The 27,642-nt window shown below is 49.1% G+C and overlaps 1 protein-coding gene across 1 annotated transcript; it reads left to right on the top strand.

Moving 5' to 3' along the window:
• Positions 1–242: 242 nt before the first annotated feature.
• On the top strand, positions 243–27,642 carry LOC144932496 (cerebral cavernous malformations 2 protein-like). The gene is made up of 10 exons (XM_078856640.1): positions 243–527; positions 14,133–14,297; positions 15,533–15,616; positions 15,862–16,045; positions 17,133–17,269; positions 18,013–18,157; positions 18,937–18,985; positions 20,116–20,254; positions 20,977–21,115; positions 21,971–27,642. The coding sequence occupies exons 1-10, from the start codon at positions 495–497 to the stop codon at positions 22,240–22,242; spliced, it is 1,347 nt and encodes a 448-aa protein (XP_078712766.1). The 5' UTR covers positions 243–494; the 3' UTR covers positions 22,243–27,642.

The following is a 27,642-nucleotide window of genomic DNA, read 5'->3' as shown; positions in this document are numbered from 1 at the left end:
TTTTTTATTATGTTTCATCATTATTTTATCCTTTCCCTTCTACGTGACTTTACCGAAAGAACCAAGAATATTTTTTAAAAACCCACGTGGCTTCCCCCCCACTCCCACCACACGCACGCGTCATGTGACACCCGGGTAAGTGCAAGACCAGAGGCGGCGGTGGCGGCGGCGCGACTGTGACGTCACCCCGCCGGAAGCTGCCGCCGGAAGTAGTAATCAGCTGCTTCCGGCGGCAGCGGGGATTGTGGGAACGACACGCCCAACATGGCGGCCGGCTCTTTTTGAAAGGGGAGAGAGAAGTGAGCGCCTCCACCGTAAACAACAACAGCAACAGCAGCAACAACAACAACAACCACTCTACCCGGGGTGTGGGGGTGTAAACGAGAGTAGCAGCAATAGCAGGGCGAATTCGTCGTGAGTTATAATGAGCGCGACGGCGCGTGGGGAGTCGGGACGTGAGGAGCGAGGCGGAGGAGCGGCGCGATACTGAGGACATGGATCATGAGGAGGAGCCGAGGAAGAGAAAGGTCGGTGGGTGACGGTAGCAGCAGCAGTAGCAGCAGCAGTGGCAGCAGTTAAACCAGAGAAGTAAATCATCACAAGCAGCAGCAGCAGCACGACGTACAGTCGTGGGGTCGCGAGAGAGCACCACACGACGCGACATTACGACGATACAAACACAGGCGCGCTGGTCGCGAGGGAGCAAACTCGCAATGCGGGTTTTGCAACAATCAAGAAGTAATTGAGGTACAATCGACTTGGAAACGAATCCGTGTGTCGAGAGCATCGCGATGAGTGATGAGCTTTGCGGCCACGTCGTTGACGTCTGGGGACGGGGCCGGTGCACGAAAGGGAAAGTTCCGTGACAAAAAGTGAACTCTCTAAACAACAATAGACTCGAATCGGTAAAGTTAAATTAGTAACGCAGGTTGAACCAGCAGTAATAGCTTGCAGTAAACAAAAACTGTAAATGAACGTGACGGTAGACGAGGCGACTTTGAGGGGTTACGCTGTGGGGCAGCAGAGGGCAGTGCAAGAAAGTTGATTGTTGTGCAGTACTACAGTTGATCTATTTTGCCAACGTGCATGGTGGCTCCCACGATCCACGCAATGCGAGGTGGGGGAGCCCTCGTCCATCAGTAATTTACAACGGTGAGTGTACTTGCAGTCTACAGTCTACATTATAGACTGCCAGTACACTCACCCAGCTTAATAACCAGGCTACAGTCTACATTATAGACTGCCAGTACACTCACCCAGCTTAATAACCATTGTTATAGTCTACATTATAGACTGCCAGTATACTCACCCAGCTTAATAACCAGGCTACAGTCCACAGAGATTGCCAGTACACTCACTCCGATTAAGAACCAGGCTACAGTCTACATTAGGGGTTTTTAAACTTTATTTTTATTATTATTTTTCTATCTACGTGACTTTAGCGAAAGAACCAAATAATATTAATTCCTGCAGTCACGAAAGTTTTATGTACAAATTTAGCGTGCATAATATTTAAATATCAAAAATACTTTTTGTAAGTGAGTAAGCAAAGTAATTAAAACCTTAACGGCGTCACGTCTCGTTAAGAACGTGTAAGAGTGTGTTATCAGTATTCAGGAGAGATTATTTTATCATAGAAACATTTTACATGTATGTCCTAACGGTTCTTCTGGACCAATGTTTTCTATCAGGGTTTGTTTACGCGTAAAAGCCCGGACTGTCACATGAGCAGGGTGTGTGGCCAATTCGAAATTTTGGGCCCAAAGTCAAGTTCAACAATTCGGTCCAGCGCAGTACAGTAATGAACACGTCACTTCGAAAAGATGATAGCCGGTAAGATGACCTCCCATTGACGAAGTGGCAGCCAGAGGAGGGGTTAACCCACCTTGGGTGAATTGTTACTGCAAAGATGGTGAGAAAATGACATCGGCTCGTGTGCAGGAATGAAATGGATTGCCGCAGCACAGAGGCTGTGACAATTCGATGAGGCAACTTAAACTAACCTTCACTTGCTCTTCCTCTACCCCGTTGACGGGTGCTGCTGCGCAAAATAATTCAAAATTAGATTACATTTGTAAATCGGTGTTTGCGAATGGTGATGGCAGCAGAGTAATTGCATGCACAACAGTTGGGGGGGGGGGAAAGTGTCCATAAAAACAACAAATATCCACAAAGTGGGACATTTTGTCGAACCTAGTTGTGTGATGATGGTCTTAGCGTCCAAGCAGCATTTCAAATCGTAACAAAGAGACTTCTATTTGAAATTCTCAGTGAGTGTTGCACCACATCGTGGCTCTCCGTAGACTATAGGTGGCGCTGTGGTGAGCTCGCTCCACTCACAAGAGGAAGTTTGTGAGTTCAAATCCCGCGTTTGGGGTCAACTCTGCCTATCAGCATCATCATAATCATCACCTTTGAGGTCGGGAAAATAGGTACAACTTTGTGAGAACAGTTGAGATGAACAGTGTTTCATTATGGTGATATTGGATCCTTTCATAGGAATGTGAAATGTCCCCCACTGGATTAGGACCGCCATTAAATCGGAGCGTTAACTTTAGCAGGGAGATACTTTGGTGTTTGAATTTTGGGTTTTTGGATATTGGAACACTTTGTTTTCTAGGCATGTAGTGACTTACCCACTACGATTAAACGTTACGATTCGTAGTCATTCAATTTGCGAATCGATTCATTCATTGGTTTCCCCTTGTGGTAAATGTAGAAATAATATGCATTCTTTAAAATCTCTCTTCGCAATCTCCAGTGGCTGTATCGTCTGTCTCGTTTGTGTTGTCCGCCTCGTTTATCCTGCCTCGCTTGTTTCGTCTTGCCTCGGAACGGCGAGTCGATTCTTAGACGCGCAATCCAGTGCGCAGCAACACGGCGTGATAATTGATTTTCAACTAATTGTTTTCCGCCTATACGTTTTTTTATGTTTGTTTACCCAAACGGGGTGGTCGCTGTCTCAAAATTTTAAAACTCTGACCGAGGTCCCCCGTTGGCCTCTCAAGATCGTGGGGAGGTCAAGCGCCTCTCTGTGTGCTTTTTAAAAAAAAACGTCTTCTTAAACCCTCAGCGGTCAGTGCCGGTGGGACCTTTGGCGGCGTTGGGTGAGACGGGGCCGGGTGATTGTGAATGAGCGGTGGGATGGGGGGGGTAGAGGCTGTACGGGAAGGAAAGGACAGGGCGAGGCTGTGAACGGCAGCAGCAGTGGGCGTGGGCCGCCGGCTGGTGGGTGGGGGGGGTGAGGGGCTGGTGGTGGTGGTGCTTAGATTATGTATGAGTGGGAAGAGGATGCTTTTTACATTCAGGGATTTTTCTTTTTGCGTTTTTGCACGATCATCTCGGTGTTGTTTTTAACGTTCGGGTCGTATTGCGCGGACGGTGAATGGCGAAAGAAAAAAAACACCCCGACGTGACGAGAATGAACGATTGCTTCACCAAAGGGCAGTGCCCAATGTCAGATAAAATACACAAACACACACACGCAAGTACAAGTCAACGTTAATGCGGTCTTTGAGCAGAAGCATACGGTATAGCAGGTTAACGTTTTATGTAATGGCTCTGAAGAGGGACCATTACCCAAGGTAAAAGGCGGTATTCACCTCCTGTTTACAACCCTTAGCCAGTGGTGGGAATTCTACATTACTTTTGTTGGGGGGCAGGTCCATCCGTAGGACAACCACTCTTTACTTCACCACAAATTGGTATTCCTTTAATCAATCCTGGTGGGATGGGGCTGATTCAACCCCCAACCGCTCTGCTGCTCTGAGCCACCTGGCCAAAGCAGTCTGCTATTTATTTTGTTCTGTGAGAAGGCAGCATGAGAGCTGAAAGTTTAACGTGCTTCTACACGCATGGCAAAGCAGACCCTTAATTTTGTATCTTACTCGATCGCAAAATGCTTTAAAGCTGTACATCTGTTCAGTCTCCAACTCATGACGCTAAAAACTTTAACCACACCAAGTCATGTGTTTCTTTTCACGATGTGCCATTTCATCACCGAACCTGAAGAGAGGGTGCTGCCTTGGGATGTTTTGGCTGACATTTTTTTATGGGATTATTTTTCACCTGAGAGGAAACCTTAGTACCCGGAGAAAACAAATCCATACGGCAGGATAACATTCAAAGGTCCACACAGATGGGTCATGAACCCATTCTGTGTGCTATTTATTTTTCCGCATGGAGGCATCGCTGCCGAAGCTTAACGCCAGAGCCTTGCTCGGGGGGGAAAAAAACAAAACGAAAATCCCCACAACTGCGAATGCCAGGCGGCTCATCATGGACACGTTCTAGCACTGGACCTCGCACTGCTGAGATTTTGGGTTCGAATCTGGGTTTCAGCCACCCATGATTAAATGCCGTTCTCCATTATAGCGAGTTAATGGTCTCTGCTCAGTAAACAATCACTTTTTTTTTTTAAACACCCATTTGATTTCATATGCATCTTTATTTAATTTGGCACATTCCAGATATTAGAGCTGAAATAATTAATTTTGATTGAAATGTGATGAACTCACACTTTTGCCGGGAATAGAAAATATGATTCCTCGTGTGGATAGAGACTATTTTAAGTGACTTCATAATTAGATTGGTAATTAGATCGGATCGCCTCGAGTCTTAAGCTCGGTGACCATCGAATCTCATGTGTAAGAATATATTTCGATTCGTAAATACGCTGTATGTAATGGGTTCGCTTCACCCCTGTTGCCATCAAAACAAATCTTGAATCGCATTGCGATCCTGCATTACGGCGGTTCATCGAAGCGCTGGGTGAGTGAATTTCCACAAGTATTGTAGTTTTACAATGTCATCTTCCGGGATCGTTTTCTGATACACCGCTCACTGCTGGTGTTCTCAATGAAAATTGCATCATCTGATGAACGTATGCCAATGGAAGTGCAATTGTAATATAATTGGCATTAACACATCAAACAAAATCAAACAGTAGATGGACTCGTCTTGCATCCGAGCCCCAGCAGTCACAGGACTATACTCTTTGGTTTTTTCGGTAAAGTCACGTAGGTTAAAAAAGCAAACGAATAAATTAAATCACGAGGTTTCGGAGGCAACACAACGTCGTGATTTAATTTATTTGTTTTCTTTTTTAACCTACGTGACTTTACCGAAAAAACCAAAGAGTATGGATCCTTGCAGTCACGAAAACTTCAAATCTAGAATTAGTCACAGTACTGTCGCGCAATCAGGCGGTGCCAGAAAACCGCGAGGACAGCACCGTCATTTGAGTGGAATGGCAGGATGATGATGGTGATGATGATTATGATAATGCCGTTTTAGGAATATATTGTGCTTGTCAGAGTGCTACCCGAGCCGTACCGAGTGGATTTTAGCACAGAGGAGGCCTAATTTTCTCAGCGTGTGGTGCTGGTCCTACCGCATGCATCTACACTAGCAGGGCCACCACTTTAAGGTAAATGGGTGAGCAGGTGCTCATTTTGTGGCAAAATTGTTCAGCAGTGTGTTCGTGTGAGAGATTGCGCGTGTATGCATCTGTGTGTGTCTATATCCGCATTCGTCTGTGTGCACATGGATGTTTTCAGTGTGTGTGAGTGTGCATACGCTGGTATGAGCGTTGTTGTGGACATGGGCGCGTGTCTTTTTGTACACTCATGTGTGCGTGTTTGTGTGTTTGTGAAAGCCAGAGTGTATGCGTGGACGTGAGCCTGTGTATGCGTGTGTGTACACATAATTAGCACCGATGAGGAGCAGTCGTGTAGCGGTTCGCGCGCTGCGCTACGAACCTGGCGACCCGGGGTCGATTCCTGTTTATGGCCAACACCAATTACGATTTTTTGTCGACTCAGCCTCAAATGAGTACCTGGTGCGATGTGTAAACATCACCACTAGGGAGACAAAGGCGGCCGAGCGTGGTGTTGGCCACCCACCCCCTCGTGTGCCGTGCCAGCCTTTATAGGTGCTCACTAACAGCACTTGCCCCTACAGTCTGTTAAGACTATACAGGGGATCTTTGTCTTTGTACTATCTGTATAAGAACGAGCGTATGCGTGAGCGTACAATGTAGGTGCGTATTTATATTTTTAAGTGTGTGTGCGCAAGCATGGGTGTGTGTATGAGCAGCAGCATCATCATCATCTATTCACTGTTGGATGAAGGCTGCCCCAAGCCATCGCATCTCTCGCGGTCTCGCAATACAACAATCCATCTCGTAGCACCTGCACAAGGGCAGTTGCTTTCATCCTACCATGTCATGCACATCCTCTTGCGCGTGTTCCCTTGTTTGGCTGCCACTCGCGCGTTAGTCTCGACGAGTGGCCATTATTTCTTCTAACGACGTCTCCTGCCCAAGCCACCCATTTACTTTTCATAGCAGTCAGTGTGATGCCTCCGACTTACTGTATTTCTAACTTGTGCATGTTCTGTAATCATTGTGTTTCATCTTCCTCTCTCTTGAGTGAACTTATAGCCAGATACCACTCTACTAAGCCTGGTCCAAGGTAATCCGGCATAGCTTGGATATATTTTCAAGCGTAGCAAATCTAAGGCTGTCCGAGCTGCCTTGAGTCCCATTTTTTTGGTACGCGCACAATTCCTGTTGCACGTGAACAACAAACAGCTGTCATCAATGTCGAGCACTGCCGCTTACGGTGGCGGCCAAGAGGGTGGACGACCGAATTGGCTGTTTTGAACTCAATGATGTGGCATTCGAGTGGTTGAGAGATTTTTGGATCTCAACCCGCGATTGCGAACACAGCTAGAAGAAGCGTAATTCCAATTGGAATGCAGTTGTCATGCTGCGTATTTTTTTTCATTAAATTTTTTTTGGTTCGTTTGATCTCCCGCTTCTATCTGGTTGATGTCCGTGGCCTACGTGGGGCCCTTCATTGTGTAGCGTTGACATGGGGTCGCGGCTGGCGGGGCCCCGGTCGGGGTGGAGCCGCCGTGGGAACGCACGCCCACGCCCCACGGTGCGGAAACGAGACGTGCGGCGTGGGAAGGGGGAGGTGAGGTGGGGGTTGGTGGGGAAGGTTGGGGAGCGAGGAGGGCGAGGGATGGGATTCGGTGCGGGTTGGATCACTGGGTGCGCGGAGGGGCAGGGCGCGACACAGTGCCGTGAAGCCTAACAATAGCCTGTCCCTAACAATGTCTCCTGACCTCTCCTGCCACGGACGGATGCTACTTTCACCGCAGTGTTAAATAAATACTGTAGGTCCTTGAGTTTAATCGGCCAAAATCGTAACACGTCGTCCAGATTGCAATGGGAGTTGGGAGTGAATTGTTACATGCTGGTTTGTGTTAATGTTATGATTAATCAAATGAACACGAGGTTAATTTGACATTACAAATAAAATCACTCTGCTATGACTGGAGGCTCTGCATCCTGATCTGTATTAATTGGACGCTGCTGTCTTTGCATTCACCCAAGGTGCATCATATTGGTTTGTAGTGGAATAATTGAAATTATTAAATCGGAATAAGCCGTAAAATGTTAAAATTTTAAACGTCATTCTTTTCGTTTGCTTATACGCCAAAACGGATTGAGAATGCATGATGAATGCTACCGGGGGTTCTTAATCTGATTGCAGTCACACAACAGTTGTAATTCATTTCTCCCCATCACTGGTGGGATCGCAGCCTCCTGACGGAACGCCGTAGTACTTTCATCGCAGGCTTACCGCGCGGGGCAAGGTGACATTTGCTGGTGAGATAATCTGTATGGCACTGGATACGCTGCAGCATTGCTTTTCGTGCTCCCAAGCAGTACACGGCGTTTTTTTGGCACGCAGAAACGCATCTGTGGGAGGAAAAAATAATTGGTGAACACCGCGGTGAGGAGTGTCGTGGTGCAAACAAAATCGTTCTTCCAAACGGGAAAAGGTGGCGACGAGTGTGGCCTGTGCCTCATCCTCATAATTTTGCTGTAAACGAGAAACTAACCTTTGCCTCTTTACCGAGCGTCTGCTTAGGTCACTCCCAGGAAGGCGGCTGATGGCTGGCCAAAGGAGCCGGTCTTGCTCGTTAGCTTACTGGTTCGCTCGCTCGCTCAATCACTTGCTTACTGGGTAACTCGTTTGCCTGCTTGCTTTTTATAGCTTGTTTGTTTACACAATCGCTTGCTCGCTCGATCACTTGCTTCTAGATTTGAAGTTTTCGTGACTGCAAGGATCCATACTCTTTGGGTTTTTTTGGAAAAGTCACGTAGGTGAAAACAAAATAAAATATAACAACAAAATCAAATCACAACGTTTCGGAAGCAACGCAGGCATCATACGCTACAGTAATTTTGCTGGAGCGGTCACACCTAATGACGGATGCTTGCGTTGCTTCCGAAACGTCGTGATTTAAGTTAGTTTTATTTGAGTTTGTTTTCACCTACGTGACTTTACCGAAAAAAACAAAGAGTATCAATCACTTGCTTACTGGATAACTCGTTTGCCTGCTTGCTTTGTACAGCTTGTTACAGCTTGTTTGTTTACACAATCGCTTACTCGCTTGCTTGCTGGCTAGCTTACGAGCACATCAGCTTGGTTGCTCACCGAATTGCTCGCTCGCTTAATCGCCTCCTTTGCTCGTTTGCATGTTCACCATCTCGCTCATTTTCACTTGTTATGCGTTCGTATGTGTTGTGCGTGATGGTTCACGTGGCCCTTGCAGGCACTAGAGGTGCTGCATTCACCACTGAGAAAAAAAAAATATGGTGAATCGAGCCGCTTCCCAGGATTGTGAAAGTTCTTGGAAACACAAGGGTTTACGTGCCTATTGACAACAGAATAATGATATGGGATTACCTGTTGTAATCCATTTACAGCAATGCCTTACATTTTGCACACGACTCCCCAATACTACACACATCACCCTGTCGAGAAATCACAGAATCTTTCATCGCAAATAGAAAACGCCACCTTCATTTTTTTCACCCAGGCATTTGCACTTTTAACATCGGTTAACAAACCTCCGTAAAAAGTAATTGTGCTGCTCACTATCATTACGGTATTAACAAAAAAAACCCTCTCTGTTTACATAAAAACAATAATGACATTTAAAGACCCCCGCTTGCAGATTTTGTTGGCCTCTTATCTCGGCAGGCCTTTGACGAGGATGATTGGTCTCTTCTTTTAATAACCGTTACTAATGAATGAGTGCGCAGTGCCAATTTGCACCGGACTCTCGCGGCTCGGCAACCGCCCACAGAGACGGCGACGGCGGCGGTGGTGGCGGTGATGGAGGGGCGTGTGGGTGTTTGCTGTAAAAGGAACACTTTGATTGTTTTCGGAAGGCGCCCTGGCGAGCCATTTGCCAATCCTGCGCTAATGCTGCTGACACAGAGCAACGCGAGGGATTGTCTCGGGGAGGAAGACGTTGAAAACATCCACCCCGGGTTTTGCCCGCGACCCTCCTAGCGCCGCCCGGCATTGTCCTTCACGCTGGCCTGTTTGCGTCGAGAATTTGACATACACTCTTGTGTGGCAGGTGACTGCGTGACCTCACTTGCGTTTAGGTGCATGGGAAACACATTTTTGATCTCCTGCCCAGACACTAAATACGTCCCTGCGGAGAGCGATTGTGGGCCATGCGGTGAGACGAGAATAGCGGAGTGAGCGGAGGCATTTTAAGAATGAGGCGGTTCCGTGGCCTTGCTGCTGGGTGGAATCGACCTCTTGAGATTGCACAGAACTGTGAACTCGCACTCGTCTCAATTGCATTGTTGATGTATTGAATTGAACAAAATCAACCGGTGCAGATAGTTTTTTTGGTGTTTGTATTTAATTCTTGTTTCTGTTACGATGTGATTTTGGTGGTAGGGTGGGGGGCGTGGGGGGGGGGGTTGCCGGTAAAAATTTCTCCCCTTACTCCAAAATAAAAAATGTTGCAGAAATAAATAAGTAAATATAGGCACCTCCTGCTCGGCACTTGGCGCTGCTGTGAAGCAGGATGCGGTACCATTTTCCCCAGCCCGTTTCCTGGCCCAGCCTGGGTGGAGCACTCGTCCGTAGCCCCCGGGGCTGCTGCCGCTGTTTGTTCTCCCCCCCACCCCCCCCCTCGCAGGAAACCCAGTGCTGCGCTAGCTCGCGTGCACACTTGCTCGCTCGCGTGCTCTCTCGGCCCGCTCAAGTCGGCTTCTCCCGTTCAGCGGGCCGCCCAATCTCAGTTATCCTGGTTGCAGCCGCGGCGTGCGACATGTAGCTCCGATCCTTCCCGTCGTTTGCGGCGCAATAACTCGGGCAGGGAGTGAGGGGTCACGGCAGCCTCCTCCCGGATCTGGCATCGACGCCGCCCCAAGATTTTTGCACGTTTTTCTTTTCGTTTAGATTTTTTTGTTCCGCGGAAGGGAGGTTTTGCGAAGCCGTGTGGATATGTACGATCTGAGTGGGTTTAGGAGTGGCATGCCGCAGAGAAAGGTAAGTTTCGCAAAGGATTATTAATTTTTCGAGGGTCTTCAAGGTGAATTGATTTATTTTTCGATATCGATCCATCAGCTCGTGATGCAGGCATCAACTCGCGTGTGTAAGGATTGATGTTTTTCCATTCATTTATTTTGTACGTAATGGGTTCACTTGGCCCCTGCAGCCACAAGTAGCTGCTACATTCACAACAGTGTTCAGAACGGAATTGAGCCTTCCAACTGAATGTTGATGTTCAATTGTGGCAATTCATGGAATAAAAAATTACAGATTCTGATTCATGTATTGGTGATGATACGCAACTGTCATCTGAAGCATTCATTTAATTGGGCAATTTCTTCTCCAAAAAATAAAAATATATGTTTGACTGCCTAAAGCTTTCTCTGTAGTGGGGCATTTAGGAAAGTACATCTGCTAGACGATGGCTAAAGAAGGTCAGTTAAAGTGATTTCAGAAGGAATTCGGTAATATCTACTTCCATGGGCCATGCTACAACATGGGGCGATGGACTCGTGTGCACTTCGTCACATTACATGGCACTGATAGCACATTCAGGGTACAACTGGGATGTAAACGCTCGGATTAGAACACGCTGTTGAGAATGTGCGACCCCCATTGCCGTGCGGACACAAACATTGGGTTATTTGTGTAGTAGCGAGGTTCTTGGGATTTGTGTGTGCACGTGTTTTTAGACGTATCTCCGGTACCATCCCCGGAGATCTACAGGGGAGGCACATTTGCATGCAGCAACTGTCATTTGCGTTTATCGCGCTTAGGAACTCGACAGCTGTTGGTGTGGGAGAGTAGCGGTGGAGTGTTTAGTGCATTGCGCTACGAGCACGGTGGCCTGAGTTCGATTCCTGGCCATGGCTAGCTACCAGCAGTGGAGAGTGTTATCTGAACTGGGCCTCTCGATAGATTGACGCAACATTAAATGAGTGCTTGATGCTGTGCATAAACATCAGTGCTGGGAGATCAAGGCGGCTGGGCGTGGTGTTGGCTACGCCAAACCCTCGTGCGCCATGTCGACCGTAGTAGGTGCTCGCTAACGGCTCTTGCTCAGCAGCCTATTTGTGGCTATGTGGGGGATTTTTTGGGGGGGTTTGTTTGGGTGCGTGGGATTGCGTCTTGTCTTCTTTTGGGGTCTCTGCAGGTGTTTATGTTGATGACAATTGTTTCCTGCCAGTTTTGCTTCTGTTGTGTAATAGTACAATGTGGATATATTCATATAACTGTTATCAACACGACGAGCATGTAACATTATCCTTGTTTACTCAGGAAACACTTACGGAGTCTCACGACTCTTTCAGCATGGTCCTGCAAAGTTATTGCAGAGTAGGGAGCGACGATTGCTATGTTTTCAATTAAGTCAGAGGCACTTTTCAAACTTGGCATATTTGGAACATAACGCCGGCACGCAATGGCCAACTCGTCTTCGAAGGATGACACGGGGTCTTTAATGACCACTGTCAAGCGGATGCTGCGAATACAGCTGCAATACTCACCGGGTCGACCTGGTGGATTCGAACCGAGAACCTCTTGGAGGTGCGTTCAAACGCGCCACCGTTGGGCCGTGTTACCGTGCATCACCTTGAGCTTATCAACAGCTCCGAAGAGTGTCCTGATAATTAATTTTAAATCCCCTTTAATAGCCTCTCGTCTATACGCTAGGGGTTGTACCTGGATATCATCTGTAAATAGTATTTGTCACAAGACAAACATAAGTGCTTTCATTCTCAGAGCTGGAACACAATACATTTTAAATAAAAAAAAATTCCATTTCCACGTGATTAGCCACTTCGTTGAGCTATACTTTGTGGCCAGGTCCCTCTTTAACAAGAGCTTTCGAGCTCAAGTGGGCCTTACCTGCTAAAAAAGAAAAAATAGTTGTCATTTAAACCAAGTAAAGGACAAAATTTGAAGGGATATGTTTTTTTTAAATTCACAAATCATCAGTGACCAGGCCCGAGACCCATCATCTCGCTGCGTGCGAAAGCCCCGGTTAATCACGGGCAACCGGAACCCGGTTCCGAACTGACGTTCTCAACGACACTGACCCAGTGTCTCTGACGCGTCACGAGCCCCCCCCCCCCCCCCCCCCGAGCAACCCGGGCACGAGCAGAGCCTGGGTTGCTCACGGGGGGCTCGATGGCCGCGAGAATCCGCAATTACAATCCAACGTGCCGTATGATTTCGCCTGTACACCGTGTGAGAGCGCATTAGGGTCTCTTGACAATGAAATATTGATGCGTTTAAAAATGCTCGTCTTGGATGAAAGCCATACTGGGCCCATTTAAACGGAGTATCTGCTGCTATATTCGATGATATCCGGCCGGGTAGCCACTGCGGTTAGAGAGCTCGACTCGCAGAAGGCACGCCCCATCATCTCCGCTGCTGCGGTCAATAAAATTAGTACTGCATTGTGGTGAGCTCACCCTTGGTCGTCGTTTGAATAAATTGAATTCTTCCGTTACAAGTCAATGCATCTCTGCTCAAACGAGAGAGAGGGAGAGAGGCTGAGTTAATTTCTGTTGTTGATGGCCATCAGCCGGCTGTGAAAATTCCACATTACTTTGACGAGGCTAAAATGTTCCATAGGATGGCAACTGTTGACCGCCTAGAGTGGTACGCATTCTTGCCGACTGCGGATGGATGGTGGGCCGATTTTGGCCAATCTGAGCGCTCATAGATGGGGCTGAGCCATGCCTCAGCCAATCAGCGATGCCCATTTATGAGCAATTAGACCTCAACTGGCTTTGCTTATATTATATTTTCTGTTTTGGCAGTGGAAACAGCTCTCTTGCAGACTCAGTGATTTTTACTTACTTTTCAACTTACAAGTGTAGTCGATTCACAGTTATTTCCGTTAACAGTAGTTTTCGTGGAACAGATTAAAAACGTGAACCGAGGGACCACTGAAAATACTTTGTGTGGCTGGCCTGTTGGTGCAGTCAGGCCATGAACCAGGGCAGAAAGTGTGTTACCATCTTCGGGGGCAAAATGCGGGTGGCTCAAAACGGTGATGCGCGTGAGACAATCTTCTCACGTGAAAAGGTCATCGCGTCATTCACTATTGCTGACCTTATAAAGAACGCGGCGCCGCAAAGGTGTCGTGACCCCCCGGGCGCTTGCCGGCGAGCGAGATATCTGCTCTGGCCTCACGAAGCAAGTGGTTCGAATGCGCGCCTCGTCATCGCGTGGCTTGAGAGCCGAAAGTCCCGGTTAAGGATCAATCGCAGGCCTTCCTTGCCCCTCCGTGGTGTCCCACAAAGTGAGTGCTGCAGTGGCAGTTCGTTGGTGGTTGTTCACGTCGTCGCTTGCCCTCGCCGTGTTGTCTCCATCAATGGCTCACAGCTGTTAATACGATTTTGGGGTGTTTGAGAACGGCAGTTGTCACAGGTCAAAGTAACGGATTTGCCCGTTACTTTGACCTTTTTAGCTGGGACTGCTGAGATCTGGGGGTTTGAATGCAAAGCTGCCGCCTGTGATTGAAACCTGGTTCTTAAGTGTAGCGAGTGGAAGGTCTCGGCCTAGGTCACCAATGACTCCCCACACACACACACAAAAACCCGTTACATTCAACTTGGTCCTGCGCTTTAGTTTGGCTAAATTCCATCTGTGTGGAATAAAAAATGTCGGTTTTGCCACCCTGCGGTGAACATTACCGCCGGTGGCAGAGTGGATTGTTGAAATCGAGCACGTCGCTCACCCTCTCCCCACCCCCACCACCCCCGCCTGTCTGTGCCGTGACAGCCAGGGATTTTCTCCCCGTTCAAGCGCTCCGCCGCCAAGAAGGACAAGAAGTCCCAGGAGCGGCTGGCGGAGCGACGGCCGCTGCACACGGTCGCGCTCGCCCCGCCCGCGTACACTGTCAACCCCGAGCTGCTCCTCAACGACTACGTGGAGAAGGAGGCCAAGGTGGGTCCGCGTCGCCCGTCGTGCCGTCGTTCCTACCGCGTTGATCCCGTGCGTCCTGGTTCTGTCCTGTTAATTAGAAGTGTCATTGAAAATAGAAACATATACATTTGGATTTATGTATTTTGTACGTATGGATTTCCTTTTTCACAGAGAAGGAAGTTGCACAGGTTGATAACATTCCAGTCGTATTATTAAAAAGTTATTCGGATGACGCCATATTCTCTGGGTTATAATAAGCACCGGAAAGTAAGATGTATACTCCGAACCTTGGTCAATAGAGTTATTCAAATCTGGTCATAATGCAAACACCTACCGGATTACAAGACACACCCCCAACGTTTTATCTAAAATGCAAGGGAAAGGAGTGTCCCTTATAATCCAGAGAATATGAACTGTATGGGCCTTTGGCCCGATCATCCCGGAATGCGCCCCATCTCGTCAAGCGTCGCAAGCTCGGCGGGGTCGAGCATCGGCAGTGCTAGGATGGGTGCGACCACCTTGCACGGCAGGTTGTCAAAGGCTGGCACGCTGTATTACTAGGCTGTGGGCAGGAGAGGGCGGCTGCAGCAATATCCATTGTTGTGCTGCGCTTCTACGCTCCCGTGTCTATTCTCCCCTCGTTCACCCCGACGACCCACATAGTGCGGGGCTAGGTTCAGTATCGGCGATGTCGGTCAGTCTGTGACTGTCTGTGGTTATCCGTGTCTTATCTGTGGGTCTGTCTGTGTGTCTGTCCTCTTTATGGCCTGTCTATTCTCCTTGACTGTGACAACATGGTAGCAGAAGTGGCACTGGAAGCTTTTTCCGCACTACGGTCCGCGCACCAGAGGGCACAGAGAGAGAGAGAGAGACGTGATAATTGGGATAATTGAGATTGGCCAGCAGGCATGGGCTCCTGCCGAGGTGGGGGGAGGTTCCACTTCCCCTGTGTGAAGCTGAGCTCCAAATCCCTGGGTAATTAACGACGCCGCACGCCGGCGCCAGTTCCTGCCTCTTGATCACGTGGTCGAAACTCATCGCCTTGGCTGTTTGCCCCGTTGCTGCCTAGGGAGATAGTGTGACTCGTAGCGAACTGCGCTAATTGGAGGTGCGGGGCAGGGACAACAAACTATGTATACATGATCATTCGCCTACACGTGAAGTGAGGCCAAATACTGCAGTGGCAGGTGGCAAATCTGGCACTGATCGTGTTTTTTTAGCTTACGATTGCCTGGTCCCTCCTCTGTGTCCCTCAGTTCCTGGGCTCCCTATCGGGTGTGTCCGGGTGCCTGGACCCCTCCAGCCGCACAGAGATCCTCAAGCTTCTGGACGCGGCACGGGTACACCACAGCGCACCGCACAAAAGATGACATACGACACAACACAGCAACTTGCCACACCGCACTGCACAGTACCGCACCGTGCTGTACCACACAGCACAGTGCCACTTCATGCCACACCACGCCAAAGCGCGCTATAACGGCAGCAGAAAATATGGCTACGCGGCGTCACGTTTTTTGCGCGCCACGCCGCGGCGGTGACGCGACGACGAGCAACGCGCGCTGACGTGACGTGTGCGGTGCAGCGCGTGCACAGCCTCCCGCACCAGCCGGGCCCCGAGCACGACGCAGTGCTCAGCCTCTCGGCGTACAACCTGCGGCTGAGCGGGCGCGACTCGGACGAGCTGCTCGCGCGCATCCACATCCACGACATCGCCGCCCTCTCCTACGTGTGCGACGACGCGCAGCACCTCATCGTCATCAAGACAGGTGGGGGGCGTGCGGTGGCGGGGGGGAGGGGGCATGTGGTGGGGGGAGGGAAGGAACGCAAGGGGGGTGGGGGGGGGGCGCACGGGAGGGCTGGGAGTCGATGCTTACGGGCGACGACGGTGTTCATAAAATCGCATGCAAACGGTGTCGTGACCCAAAACGGATGTAAGGTAATGCAATACATTTCGGATTTGTACGTGTACGCGTATAGCCCCTTTTTTCAGTTCACTGCTGGATGAGAGCCCGTACACATGCCATGTGAGTCGTGGGGGTTGTTTGACCCTATTTTATAACACAGGATTGGTGTAAGTTGGTGAGGGAGGAGAGCATACAAGTATGGTAAAACAATTGATTTGCTTGCACTGCTCTCTGCTGTCCAGCACATAGCCCTGCAACCTTCATTCTTAGGGGTCCCCTCCTGCCAAAGACCCCCCCCCCCGCCACCGGGCCACGGCTGACATCAGTGGCAAGCATTATCTTATCTGGTCCTGAGGCTCCCCCTCGGTCACCTCATCCTCAAATGAGTACTTGATGCGGTGTATAAAAAAACAGCACTGGGGAGACACAATTGCCCGTGTGTGGTGTTAACTAAACCACCTCCTCGTGTGCCATGCCGACTTTAATAGGTGCTAATAGCACGGGGATCTTTATTATTACCTGCGTGTGTATGAGCGTGTGCCTGTATGTATCGGTGCTCGCTAATGGCACTTGCCCCAAAAGTCTATGAAGGCTATATGGGGGGGATGTTTGCATTTGTCTTAGGTATGTGAACTGTCACACACACCACAAGTGGTACGTATTCACCAGGTAAAGCCCACTGAGCTATTAGCTATTTTTCAGAAGCGACCTGGGCCACAAATGATAGGTCAACGACGTGGCTTATCATGTGGAAATTTATATCAGCGAAATCATCTAAATGCATGTTTCTAAATGTGGAGATAGAGACACACCGCAAACTCCAAATATACAGGCGTCGGAGCCGGGATCGAACCCACGACCTTCTGCACACCAGGCGAGGAAGATAACATCTCGCCACCGCAAGGCTTTTTAAGTGGGAACCTTTAACTCTGTCTTTGTTTGAACGTAGGCCACGGCGCTGGCGAGGCCATGGACCAGATGTCGCTGAGGACGCAGCGCTCGCGCTCCTCCTCCCAGCTCGACGCCACCGGCTGCCCCCCCTCCGAGCACAATTGCAACCTGGTGGTGATGGCCGTCGACAGCAAGGTGACGGCTCTGCAATGCAACAAAATCGGGCACGCGACGAAATCCACGATCTGAGATCTGCCCATATGCGGAAGAAAGTAGGCGTGGTGTTGCCCGAAGGGGCGTGTCTTTGCCCATATGTGGTTTTGTGGATCGTGCCTCGAGATTAATTGCATCGATTATGCTCAGTCGATCCGGTAGCCAGCTCTTAAAGCGATCGTAATTTGCGGGTTTAATCTTCCGTGTCGAGTCGTTGCCAATCGATCCGTGGATCGAGTAATCCCATTGGTCAGCATAGCGTCGTGTGACACGCTTCCTTTTTTTTTTGATTGACTAATATCTGCATGATCGGTGATTCCGTCGCAGTCTGTTTTTAGTGTATGGCAGCGCCACGTCGCGCATCGCCCCCCCCCGGCCTTTCCGGCCCCAGCGGGCACGCAGCGTGTTGACCGTTCGGCCACGTGTTGCTCTGTCGGTTAACGTCCATTCTCACGCTCCATTCTCATGCTCCATCGGTACCTTGCGATGTGCCGGCGTCACAGTGAACCTCACGGAGCGACCTAAACTGCGCAAATTATGCTGGGGGGAAAAAAAAAAACGCAAACGTGGCCAACAACTCCCGTTTCCTGAATGGAATCGCGACGCCGATTTCGTGACAATGTACGGAATCATCGAACGTCACTTTGGAGGGATCTTGGATGTAGCTCTGTGATGCCTACTTTGGTGGGCCGTGCTCTAACACCCACTCGTCTCTTGTGTGGCAGCACGCGGCGGAGGAGCTGTGCGCCCTCATCGGCCAGGTGTTCCAGGTGGTGTACACCGAGTCCACCATCGACTTCCTGGAGCGTGTCATCTGCGACGTCGCCTCCACGCCAACCAAGCACTCGTCCCTGCACAGCAGCACCTTCAGTGAGAACACATGCACACGCACAAAGACAAAGATCCCCCGTATAGCCTGCAACATACTGTTAAGGCAAGTGCTGTTCGCGAGCACCTATGAAGGCCGGCGTGGCACACGAGGGGGGTGGGTGGGTGGCCAGCACCACGCCCAACCGCATTCGTTTCCCGAGTGGCAATGTTTACACATCGCACCAGGCACTCATTTAAAGGGGAGGCCCAGGACCGATTCAGATAATCGTCACTGGTGTTGGGGCATGAGCGGGAATCGAACTCGGGTCGCCGGGGTGCACACGCACGCACACGTGCACGCCCGTTTGGCCATACCTCGGCACGCTAGGCCTTGCCCTGACACACTCAGTCATGCTTTGACACCCCGAGCCATGCGCTGACTTGCTTAGTTATGCATAGCCAATGTCGGTCATTCCTAGCCATGCCGTGTAACTATATCTTAACGTGTTCAGCCATATGATTACATTTTCCGCCCCAACTGGACATCGTTCAAAAAGAGCTTCAGATTCCTCTAGGATAAATATTCTTCATTCTGATTAAATGTTGAGCCATTCCTTACAGTAGTAACCCCTATCTGGCCCAATCAAACGTGCATCTCCCCCATCTGTATGTGGTGCGCATGACCGGCCGCGCGGCAATCGGTTGTGCCTCCGAGCTCCTCTGTCTGGATTCACACAGCGGCTTCGTGAAGGAAGGCGCCTGCCCGCGTCATCCCCCCGCGCGATCTTGCGGTCGTTTGTCTGATGTGCGCACGTGTTCCCTCCTCTTGTGTTTTACAGCCTACTCCAGCAAGGACGTGAAGCCGGCCATTGACCCTGACAGCTCCCTGTGAGTTTGCTCAACGCCTCGAAGCACAGACAGAACTTAACGTTCGCTCCTTGCTTGCCTTCGCAGGTGTCGATGTCAAGAAGGGAGAGCGATGTTCGCCAAAAGCAGATTGTTTGTTTTAATTGGTCAGTGTTGGTGCCCGCGTTGGCATCCCGTACAGTTAATGTCCCCTCGCAGTGGAAGCCACTGTCTGCAGAAAATTGTGTGTGTGACCATTGATTTTATACATTTCATGCAATGCATATGCAAATAATATGCTGTTTAGTTTCGCCCAGTGGACCAAATGAGGCAAAGCAAACAAGACAGAAGAGTGATCAATCCCTGCATCTTTTTTCTGACCCCTCTCTCCCCCCCAAATGAGTAGTGTTGTGGGGTGTCCTTTAATAATCTGCTAACCAACAAAATATAATTGTCTAAAAAGAAGGCTTTTGTTCAGAGTAGGCTGATTAATTGCATGCAGTGAGTGAATAATTAAGTTCATTGTGTGGCCATCTGTAGGGAGATGATACAATAAAAGGTCGATTGTAGAATGTTTAGGTGAAGTTAGCATTGGCTATGAAAAGAAAATATCACGCTTCCTGAACTATGGTTGATTTATTTGGAATTCTAACTTCTTGGCACCATTCTTCCGTACGCGTCACCTCCACAGTGCGACTGCGGAACTGCCCCACAAACGGCTTCCCACGTTGTTGCTGCCCCTTACGGCGGTGGCTAAAGGGTAGAATAAAAAACGGCCGACAGAACTCGGTGACGTCGATCGATTCCGATATGGACCTGTGACGGCAAACGCAGGAGGATCCCGTAAAATGGATCGCAAGGCCGCACTGGTGGCCTCCTGGTGGCCTTTAGTGCGGCCCCTGACGTGTAGTCCCCGACAATACACAGATGTGAAAACGCCCCCCCCCCCCCATCGTGCTGTCAAACCCCAGTGGATTTAAATGTGTGGTGGCCTTCAAGCTGATGTCTTATCGGCGAAAGTGGCGCCCCTCTTAGTGAAGACCGCTGCCATGGAATGTATTACGTGGGTTGTCAGGTTTTTTTTTTCCCCCCCAGGGCAGCCCCCTCTAAGTTGATCAGATTGCACGCGAGGCATGGGCGATGAGCCGTTTTGTTCTCTGCCGCGCGAGCAGGGCGAGCTTCTCGCAGGACACGTGCTGCGATGCGTCGCAGGCGTCCGACAAGACGCACCGGCGCAGCCAGAGCAAGACGCTCAGCGAGAGCAACCTCAGCCTCGTCTGCAAGGACCAGCTGCAGGAGTACATGAGCACGGTGAGTGTCAACCAGTTGGTACACAATTGGTTGGGATGCCACCGTGGTGTGATGGTTAGCCCATTGGACTTTTCAATCTCTCACCGCGGCATTTGGTACAAATACAAGAAATTTCAAGGCCTGATCTTTACCTTCATTTTTAATTGGCGTTTGGGTGATGCTTTGCTGCGTGTGTTTGGGTTGAAGATACATTTAGAGTTGTTATGTGTGCATGTTGTATTTGTGATCAATGTGTCTATTGTATGGCTGATGGTGTTGTATACACGTGTACGTGGTGTGATGTCTTGTGTCTGTGCAGCGTCTGTGTTGTCCTCACGCGAGAGAGCGATTGAGTTTGACTGAGTGATCGCGCTCGAGTAAGTGAACATAAATTAATGATTGTCGGTCGGGAATTGAGCACGAGTGAGCCTGAGTAAGTAATTGAGAGCGGGTGAGCGAGAGGCAGTGAACGAAAGTAATCAAATTAGCGTATGTGTTCATAAGCAATTGTTGGTATGCAAGTAAGTGCGAGCGTTTGTGAGCATTTGTGGGTATTTCAGTGTGTCCGTGAGTGACCGAGCGCGTCAGCATTCGGGGAGTGAATGAGCAAGCATGTTGGTAAGCAAGCGAGCGCTGGTGCACAGCATTCGAGAGCTGCCAAGCGTGCACGCGAGCGCGCTCCGGTGCAACCGCTCACGCGCACGCTCGCATGTCTCGCCCGCGTTTCGTCTGCGGCGGTGCAGCTGCAGACGAAGCTGTCATCGCTGGAGATCCAGGAGTTTGCGCAGCTGCTGCACGCGTACCGCACGGGCGCCTCCATCCAGGACTTCTGCCAGAATCTGCGGCAGCTCTACGGGGAGAGCCGCAAGTTCCTGCTGCTGGGTACGGATGACAGCGGCACGCGGTGGTTCAAATCCACAAACGACGGGAAAAACCCATTGTAATACAAACATTAGTGCAGGCCGGGAAAGCGTGTTTGCTCCATTTATTGATGCTGACTTTAGACAGGATAACGGCAATGCAGTTCTTCAGGAGCAGGTGGTTTTGCATAATTATTAAGAACTGGGAGCTTTTCGTGCACACGGTGCACGATTTAATATACATTTATATTGCTTGGTGAATATGCTGTACTGCATTGATGATGATTTTTTGCAAGGGTGCATTGTTTTGTTTGTTGTTCAAATCGCGACACCTGAGAACCCGATTTAATCATGGGCTGTTGAATCTTAAAATTCGATCCAAGGATGTCAGAACGATTACAGGATCTAGTGCCCTTTGCCCAGAGTCAACCACACATCTGAGCCTCTTGTTATTAAGTATTGCGTCGAGGTGGCCAGGTGGCTCAACAATCAGAGATCTCGAGCTGACACATCTACAATGCTGGATTCAAATACAGCAGCTTCCAATGATTACCATCTGGGTTCTCCAGTGCGGTGAGTTGAATCTCAGCGTGGTCACCAAATTTTGCTAAATTCCAGCTCTGAGAATTCACAATGTTGGTTCGACTGTCATGCGATGAACATTTCTTTAGGTGCCAGAGGGCACTTGGAGGGATCTAAAAAAGTAGTTCTTGGATATCCATCCAAGAACTACTTTTATAACGTGCAGGGTTGCACTGTTCTGCGCAAGTTCCATATGGATCTTCATCCCTTGACGCACCGTCGATATACCCAAACAAGCAAGCGGCTACATCACGTTTAAAGCCACACGCTTCCTTGCGCGTCTCCATCCCCGCAGGCATGCGGGACTTCATTCCAGAGAAGGACAGCCACCACTTTGAGAGCTTCCTGGAGACGATCAGCATCAAGGACGGCCGCGGCATCATCACCGACAGCTTCGGGCGCTGCAAGCGCACGTCCGCCGGCGGCCCGGCGCTGCCGCGCAACGGCGCGGACGACAGCACGGAGGGCGTGCCGTTCCAGGACCCCAACGAGTTCGACCGCATAATGTCGCGCATCAGCAGCGAGCTGGAGGCGCTCGGGTGCAGTGCCGACCCGGAGCCGTCATGACGGCGCGCGTCAGCCACGCCGGAGGACACGCCTACAGGCTCGCAGGGCGATTGCCCCCCCCCCGCTCCTCACCCATTGATAGCCACCCCGCCGCCGCCCGATCGCTCGTTAGCTCGCCCATTAGCTCGCTCGCACGCTCCGTATTTTCACGGACGAGTAGAGGAGAAGCGGTTCGGCAAGCCGAGCGACAAGCGGCGACATTTGGAGACCTGAAACGGAAGGAACGGTGCAACGTGCAAACCTGGTGCTCGTCTGCGTGAACTTTCACCTTGGCGTTTGAAGTATGAAAATGTCTAAAAACGGAAGGAAATTTTAATTGACGCGCAAAATCAAATGGGACCGAGACGGCAACTTTTTGAGGGACGTGGGGCGGAGAGAATGGTGATTTTGATCACTTTGTTTTCGCAGTAATTTTCAAAAAAATGTGTGTGGACATCTTATCTTGTGTTAATGTCATTTCATTGCTGGCCGTGTCAGCCAAATTGCTATCCATAAGTGTACTTTGCCTTTTTTTGCGAAAGCCTTTCCACTCGTGCCTGGCTTCGTGCCCTGGTGTGGTGCGTCGCTTTGACGCGCGTTACAAAGTTTACATGGGACCCCCTCCTCGCCAATCCGCTGCCAAGAGGACGACGGTAGTCCTTACAAACTGCACCTACGTCCTCGCTTGCCTCTCCTGCAGTCAGAGGAGTCGCAGATAACGTCCTGGTCACGCGTCGCGATTTCTACAAAAGGATCCGCGGGATCCTCCACACCCGGCAGCCAAAGTGTCTTGATAAGCTTCCGAGAAGCGCCGTTCAATCGCAGAGCAAACTTCCCACTTTGTAGCTTCGTGTCGTGTTGGATATATAACGGCAGAGTCATTGCTGATTGGCCGTTGAGTGCACGCCCAGCGTGACGATCCACGTCACCATTGCACGGTGCGACACGGCGACGGTCTTGCCGAAAATTTGCACCGTGAAAGTCGTTACACGTGAGCTGGGCCTTGGAGGCAAGCTGTGGAGCAAGAGTTTTAAACTTTCTTTCGTTTGATCTTTTAGCCTTCCCTCCCGCTGCGTTGAAGTAACTTTATTATTCTGACCCATCGCTTAGTAAGCGATGGTGCCATTAAATCGTGAAGTGCGCGAAGCGTATGCATCTTTTATTTATAAACCCACGTAGCTTATTGAGTTAAACACTACATTATATATTTTATTGTGTCCTTTTTATATGCCGTGTATTCCTTTGTTAGTGCTTTGTTTGGTCAAACGGCCCTTGCAGACTCCTGGCAGGTTTCACATTTTCACACTTTCCTTCAATGCCTATCCATGACAATAATGTATTTTTTTTGTTGCTATATTTTTAAACGTTTCGTTTGAGGCGTACGTCATCTGTTTTTTTTTTACAGCATGCAACAATTCTCACCCCCCCTGTGATTCTATGAATTGTCATGATTCGGGGTTCACGATTCGACTCAACGATGGAGTCCTCGTCGTGTCGTTTGTAATTTTCGTTGTTTGCAGTTTCTCGGTTGTTCCGCATCATTCATTAGCCATGAGGTTAAATGTATAATTTTGCGTGTACTTTGCATGAATTGTAAACGACCGATATTTCCACGCAGGGTTCAATTTGCGCAATCGAGAGCATAGAAATTAATTTTAATAATCGGAATGAAGGATTGTTACATGCCTACTATATATTTTTATCGTACCTTATTTCATTCCATCATCTTAGCCCCTTCCCCGTAAATCTGGGACCTTGCCGTGGGTCTGGGAGAGCCGCTGTACAAGGTGGTGTGTGCCTCTGTTTTTCAGCTACGGATCCAAGGGATGGAGTTCACTGAACCAAAAAAATATGATGAAAACACCCCTACATAAAGATGCATATGGCCCACCTGCACCGCCCACAGTGGGTTACGTGCACATGCTGGACATGAGTTGTGGACTAAGCCATTTTTATGGAGGGATGGCGTGCATTCTAGGGGTTCAGGAAATCCCTACCCCACCCCATCTCTGGATCCGGTGCTGGCTCATTTGCCGTGTGTTTTGATGACCGCTCTTGCGTAGGGGACCCCGGTCGGGTCCGTCTGTGCCATCCGAACTGAAGTGCGAAAACCCTAAACCACAGAGTGGTTTTGTTACTTAAAAAAAACAAAACACCGTGTCGTGGCTACCTCTGTACATTTACTGTAAAGTTGATTTTTTTTTGCGTTTGTCGTATTTTATTTTTTAAATATCGGAAGAAGCTACCTGTGCGGTAACTTGGCAGCGTACCAAGCCACACTATTACCTTGTAACCGGCACGTGTTTGTTGTGTGTAAAAAAGGTCCTTTGCTTCAGAGACCCTGAACCTCGCTATGTCCCTACTGTGAATGCTCTGGTATCGGGGGATTCGTGCCCAGAGGATTAAAGAGGCGTACGCACATAGCGATCTGCTTTCGAGTGAGCTGACGTGGATATCCTAGCGAAATCATGGCAGGCAATATCGTGACTCGCTTGTGTTGGTCCCAGAATCTCAATGAGACGACGTATTGATGCGACATCTGCACTGGCCACATCCAAAGCAAATTCCAGGTAGGAAAAGGGCACCTGAATTTGACTCGAGCCCGATCTTAATCATCGAGTCAGGTTGATTGATTGAATCGCAACTAAATATTAAGTCATACCGGCTAATGCCATTGATGCCACCATCACATCCGTCCTTTTGCCACGGACCACGACTGTTGTGAATTTGACACTTGGCCTCCAAGAGCTGCTCTTACGGTCTAATCACCACCAGCATCTGGCTTTAGGTCTTCGCTTTGGTCACTGACCTCTGGGCTCGACTCAAATGGTGCAACCTGGCCATCTGCGCCCTGCACACGCCCGTGCCCCGTTCTATTCCAAACTTGCAAGTTGCTGACCCTGTTCTGCCGTGGATTTATTAGCACCCTTTGCAAGCGGCCATACTCTCTCACGCCAAGTCACACCTGCGCGACTCGGAAATGTTGATGCAAAAGTCATGCATCTACCGCAAGTATCAAATTTTGAGCAACTAATCATCTGTACCAACTGGACAATGGAAAAAGCAAGACCTTCCGTGGACTTAGCAATATCACAAACTCAGAAATTAGAAACGTAACCACCTTTTTCATGAGCACCGCTGCATACGAGCAAATACATTAGGCAGTGTTAGTGATCGTAAGTGTAATTTTTTTTATTTTGTTTACACGAAACTGCCAACCTAGTTCCTTAATGTTTAAAATTGGAATTGGTTGACAAAGTCGAGGCTTCATGAAAACTTGCACCATGTGTGTGCACCCTGACGTAGCAGCTTCCTCCCGCCCTTTCACATTCCCTTTTGACGCCAATTTAATACGCAGCGCGATGGCATTTGTGTATTCTTTACCTGCCTATCTACCTGCAGTACATTGTGACTTGTCATTACATTGCAGCTGGTGCTTACAGCTTGAGTTGCGTTCACGACTGTGTGCTGTTTATTTGGTGCTGAAATGAATGAACCTTCACACGTAGCTTCTCGCAAGCCAATATTATGGGTCATAATTATAATGTGGCTTAGGCCTCGTGATGATCCGAGCAAAATTTGTGTTGCCAAGACCCTCGACCACCCAGCATAGCCAAACATTCAGAATCAAAAGTTTATTTACCTGAGCTAAGAATCCCTGTGACATCTGCCGACTCGGCCGGCAGACGTCACAGAATTCCACATATTGTCACGTGTTTACAAGAGTTTAGTGTGCCAACTTTGATCGGTTCAGCTTAGCGGTAAGTCAAAGAACGATTCTCTTATTGGAAAATTGTATTGTTCAAATTGTTCTTCAACCTACCGGTGAGCTGGCATAATACTGTTATTAATTATAATCGGTGCCTTACATACTTGCACACGTGGCAATTCCATTTGTTTTGACTTTATTGGGTGGTAGAGGTTCAAAATAACACACTCTGTCAGATAATTACATGGCCTAACTGAAAACATAATTTTGAAATAAACGTTTGCCATGTGTTAGCATCGGGAGTTGAACCTGTACGAGAGACTCCTCTATGACCTGGTTGCTGCTGCTCATCATCGCTGCTTTTCCTTTCAGAACTTTGTTAGACCTCAGACGCAGCAAAACCTACACTTCGTTCACAGCAGGCAACCTTTAAGAGCACAGACCCATGAGTTGGGTCAGAGTTAATCATCGCCTTGCCAAGAGACACTGAGCTGGCACCTATGAGATTCTAGGTTCAGGCGGGTATGTGCCCGTCACTCTCAACTCGTTCATAATCGCCGTACAATTGGCAACGACCGTGATGTGACTGGAGCCCGGTTCATAATGGCCATGCCATAATGGCCGTGTCATGAACGGGGCTCCAGTAACTTGGCATTTAAACGAGGTTCGCTGCCTACTCACGAGTCCCTTCACAATGCCCCCCCCCTTCCCACCTATTCAGGTATATTTCAACTCTGACGGCAACATTTTGGCCTGTCATGTGTTGAACAATCATGCAATATGCCGTCATGTCTCGGGCGAGAGACCGATTTGAAGCGACATTCAGAAGTAGTTGTGGTCCCGTGGTGTCATCTTCTGGAGCCTTTCTTGACTGACATTACGATGCTCGCTCGGAGAGTTTCGGATAAAAATGCCTTCATCTTTACACGACACGGCCCTGAAAGCACAATTGGAAGAAGAAAAATAAGACAAATTGCATAGTCCTGGTATATATCTTGCCTTCGTGTGGATCAGAATGTGAAATAAACACAGACAAGAGTTGGCAGGGACTCCGTGACTTGTTGCATAAAACACTTTCAGTGAAAATAAAACTTGTTTTTGGATAGGAAACTAATGGTTTTAGTTTTTCACTTAAGTAGCTTAAGAGGAAAGCTGCTTATAAGCACAGGCTGCAACCATGTGTGTGTGTGTGCGTGCCTGCATACGTGCCGTGATTGCCTAAGCGCCGAGTGCTTGAGGTACGACTCGATGTGGGATATGTATGGGTCGTCTCGACACATCGTCGTAATTCCTTCGTCGTCAATAACACGAGTAGAGATAGCCTTGATTATTATTTTTATTAAAAAAAGGTGAATGCCCACCGAGACCAGAAGTATCTCTCTTCTGTGAGGTGGACGGATTCGGGGGAGGCCTTATAGATCATGGCTTACGATGAAGAGCCCGTGGGGAGCACACGTGTGTATCGCTTTCGATGGGATAGACGCGGGCCAAAGGAAATACATCACAGAGAGAGAGAGGGGGAAATAATAGCTATCGGGAAACAAAAGCGATGGGCAGAGCGCCGTAGGATAAATAATTACACACGAATAACACACCAACATCAACCTGCTCGTGTATTCATTATATATTAGTTTCGTATAATTTCACAGCTCTTCTATATAAACCATAGCCGCCCACCGCAGTGAATGATGCACGTTCGGCTTTAGAGAGAA

This window comes from Lampetra fluviatilis, chromosome 5 (genome assembly GCF_964198595.1).
Source record: "Lampetra fluviatilis chromosome 5, kcLamFluv1.1, whole genome shotgun sequence".
NCBI lineage: Eukaryota > Metazoa > Chordata > Hyperoartia > Petromyzontiformes > Petromyzontidae > Lampetra > Lampetra fluviatilis.
The sequence above is the reverse complement of the archived record's forward strand: the minus strand, read 5'-3'. Positions and strand labels throughout refer to the sequence as shown.

Coding starts and splice junctions, on each gene's coding strand:
- LOC144932496 (XM_078856640.1), top strand. CDS start 495: ATGGATCATGAGGAGGAGCCGAGGAAGAGAAAG. Junction 528..14,132: donor AGGAGCCGAGGAAGAGAAAG/GTCGGTGGGTGA, acceptor GTGCCGTGACAG/CCAGGGATTTTCTCCCCGTT. Junction 17,270..18,012: donor TGATGGCCGTCGACAGCAAG/GTGACGGCTCTG, acceptor CTTGTGTGGCAG/CACGCGGCGGAGGAGCTGTG.